The 3,214-nt window shown below is 35.1% G+C and overlaps 1 protein-coding gene across 1 annotated transcript; it reads left to right on the forward strand.

Moving 5' to 3' along the window:
• Positions 1–723: 723 nt before the first annotated feature.
• On the forward strand, positions 724–2,366 carry LOC149138247 (uncharacterized). Its single transcript, XM_089447181.1, has 2 exons — positions 724–1,349; positions 1,956–2,366. The coding sequence occupies exon 1, from the start codon at positions 724–726 to the stop codon at positions 1,321–1,323; it is 600 nt and encodes a 199-aa protein (XP_089303307.1). The 3' UTR covers positions 1,324–1,349; positions 1,956–2,366.
• The last annotated feature ends 848 nt before the right edge of the window (positions 2,367–3,214 follow it).

Raw genomic sequence — 3,214 nt, forward strand, 5'->3', positions numbered from 1 at the left:
CTAACCATCTCAAATCTGCCAAAAATAATTAGTTGCCTTGTTCTTGATGAACAGTACTCCTAAATACCACCATCTCAAATCTGCCAAAAATGATTAGTTGCCTTGTTCTTGATGAACAGTACTCCTAAATACCCAGAAACAAGTTTCCGCACTACAAAACACATATACCTGCCAACTATCTAGCTGCTATCACCAATGGAATTGAACGTTCAGCTACCATGTCGTGAATAAAATTTAAACTTTCACGTACTCTCATTCAATGTGATATGAGGTAAATGACTTCGTTTTTGGAGGGCTATAAGACATTGCCAAAACAGTATCTTATCACGAGAGCAACTGCAGAGAAGCGAGCGTTCCGTGTTGCTTTTGTGGATTCTTAACCCTATCTTCCACCCTATAGCAATAAAACAGTCCAACTCCACACAAAACAAACAATCCTTCCAATTCCAGCAATACTCTCACCAAAGAGGACGAGGCTCTTCTTTTTCTCAGTACATTTCACATGGGGGGTTCAGAACCCACATGTGAACCCTAACGTTCAGCCAACAAAGCTTGGAATTTTCCCCCCGACAAACCTTTCTCTAACCAGTCCAGCCCAATTATCAAAGGCCATTACGACAACAATTGCATTAAATCTGTACGTCTGCATGTTAATGGCCTCCAGCTATGAGTTGTAACCAATCAAGTGGGCCTCACTCATTATTTTATTTTATATAGTCCTCCATGGTATCCGTTCACTACCACTCCCTATTCCCAAGACTGTGCTGCCACTCCTCTGAGTTCATTACAGCCTCGGCCAGTATGGAGCAGCACTCCAGAACTCTGGCTGCAATATTTCTCATCGCCATGGTTCAGTTGGCCGCCATTGTTACACCTACCATGGCCTGCCTCTACTGTCCTCCGAAAACGAAGCCAACGCCCCCCACCCCACCTCTCATCGTACCAACGCCCCCCAGCCCACCTCTCCTCGTACCGCCAACCCCCGCCACCCCACCTCTCATCGTACCACCAACCCCCGCCACCCCACCTCTCATCCTACCAACCCCCTCCGCTCCGCCCCCAGCAACTTGTCCCCTCGATACTCTCAAGCTGGGGGCATGTGTAGATGTGTTGGGAGGGTTGGTGCACGTGGTCATTGGAGATCCTGTGGTGAACCAGTGCTGCCCCCTGTTGCAGGGCGTGCTTGCTTTGGAGGCGGCTTTGTGTTTGTGTACCACTATCAAAGCCAGCCTTCTTAATATCAATATCGTTCTTCCCGTGGCTCTTGAGCTGCTTGTCAGCTGCGGCAAGAGCCCCCCTCCTGGATTCACCTGCCCAACCTAGTTTGCTAAGTAATCTCTAACATCATGGTAATGGGTTATCAAAAAGAGTTATGTTTCATTATGGATTATGGTTAATGTGTTTCATTATGGTTAATGAAATCATTGTGGTTATGGTTAATAATATTTTTAGCAATGGAAAAATTCAAGTTAATTGTTTTACTATGAGTTGATATAATATTTCAAAATATATATTGGATAAATTATTTATTTATATTTTTATTTCTGGGGATGTAATAGTTGACTAATACATACAGGAGGTTTTGGTATAACTCATAATTTAATAGTGATTCTCAACAAGTGGTATTGGAGTGTCACGAATTTGATAAACTCAGAATTAATTTTGATATAGATTATTGAACATTAGATAAATAACACTCCTGTGTTTTTTGACATGAAATAACCACCTCTAATGAATCTATATTTATACCAATGCAATCATTAACTAATACCTATAGAGTTTGGTCTAATTAAATACTAATTTATCTTATATAATATTCTGCTACGCAACTAATTTTTATCAAACATATTAGTTTTGTTATATCCCATAGCTATGAAACTCATCAGGGTGTAATTTCAATGTTTTGATTTCGGTTTTGGGCTGTTTACTGAGTATTGCTTTTTGTTGATATTCAGGTAACCATGGCTCTGAACGTCTGGATCCAAGCGATAAATATTTGCATAGGAGACCTCTCCATTCATGAGTTTTAAATCATTCATTTGTATTAGAACCACCATTCATTTGTATTAGAACCAGGCCGTATTTTCACTGCTTCTGGTTTACTACTCGTAATGCCTGCGCAGTCATGTTTGTCAGTACAAAATGCATTTTATTGCTGTAGTTAGGAGTCGTATTTGTCGAATAAATATGCGGTATTTGATTGAAATAGACTTGTAATTCGTTTCAGATTGTATTTATTGTTCGTTGTAATGCCTTTCACTGTTGTACTGAGTTCCCTATTTTCTGTAACTGTTCGCTGAATTGAGTTTCAGTGGCATTGATGTTCTAATAATAATATTTGCTCCTGACATCGAGTATTCACTGTATTTGTTGTTGACTTCATATTTTCAATGGTAAAATTCGTCCTACACCACTTCATACTGAATTCTTAGAATGTTTAAGGTGATTATAGATAATTTCGCTCAACAGCTATGTTATGCCTTTTAAGAGTTTTTCAATACAAATATTATTTTATAAAATTGACCAATGTTCTTTGTATATGATATTCACATTTTACCGGTTATATATATATATATATATATATATATATATATATATATTTTTTTTTTTTTTTTTTTTTTTGTGTATGAGAGGTTATTTATTGTATTTTATTTTGCAATTAAAATAATATTTAAGTTGATAAAATTAAAAAAAATAATAATAATAATAATTCAATTTTTGAGATAAATAAAATATTTCAATTGATTAAAAGTATTACTTTTATAATATGAGTATGATGTGTAGTTTATTATTAAATATGGAGGTGACAAGTGGTATTTAAAAATAATATTGATATTGGGAAATAAAATCATCGAAAGTTGAAAAAAAAAAATTTGTTTTTCTAATTTTTAATAAGAAGGAGACGTAATTATTTCATTATTCAATATGAAGTTGATATATTGCATCTAAAAATAATATTGATATCACAATTTAGTGCGAAGGAGATGTCTAGTATTTCAATGTCCATGTTAACTAACAAAATTTATATCAATTTATATAAAGAGATAAAGTAATTGACATTGAAAAGAATCTTACATTGAGGGAGATGTATAATTTATTCAATTCTCAATATAGGGTTGATATGTGAAATTAAAAAAATATTAATAGCAATTTTTTTGTGAATGTGAATTATAAATATTTCAATATGCACGTTTTTCAATATCAAAGATCCTAG

The sequence above is a fragment of the Pinus tabuliformis genome, chromosome X, assembly GCF_031772625.1.
Source record: "Pinus tabuliformis cultivar Carrire ecotype Pingquan chromosome X, CPIR1, whole genome shotgun sequence".
NCBI lineage: Eukaryota > Viridiplantae > Streptophyta > Pinopsida > Pinales > Pinaceae > Pinus > Pinus tabuliformis.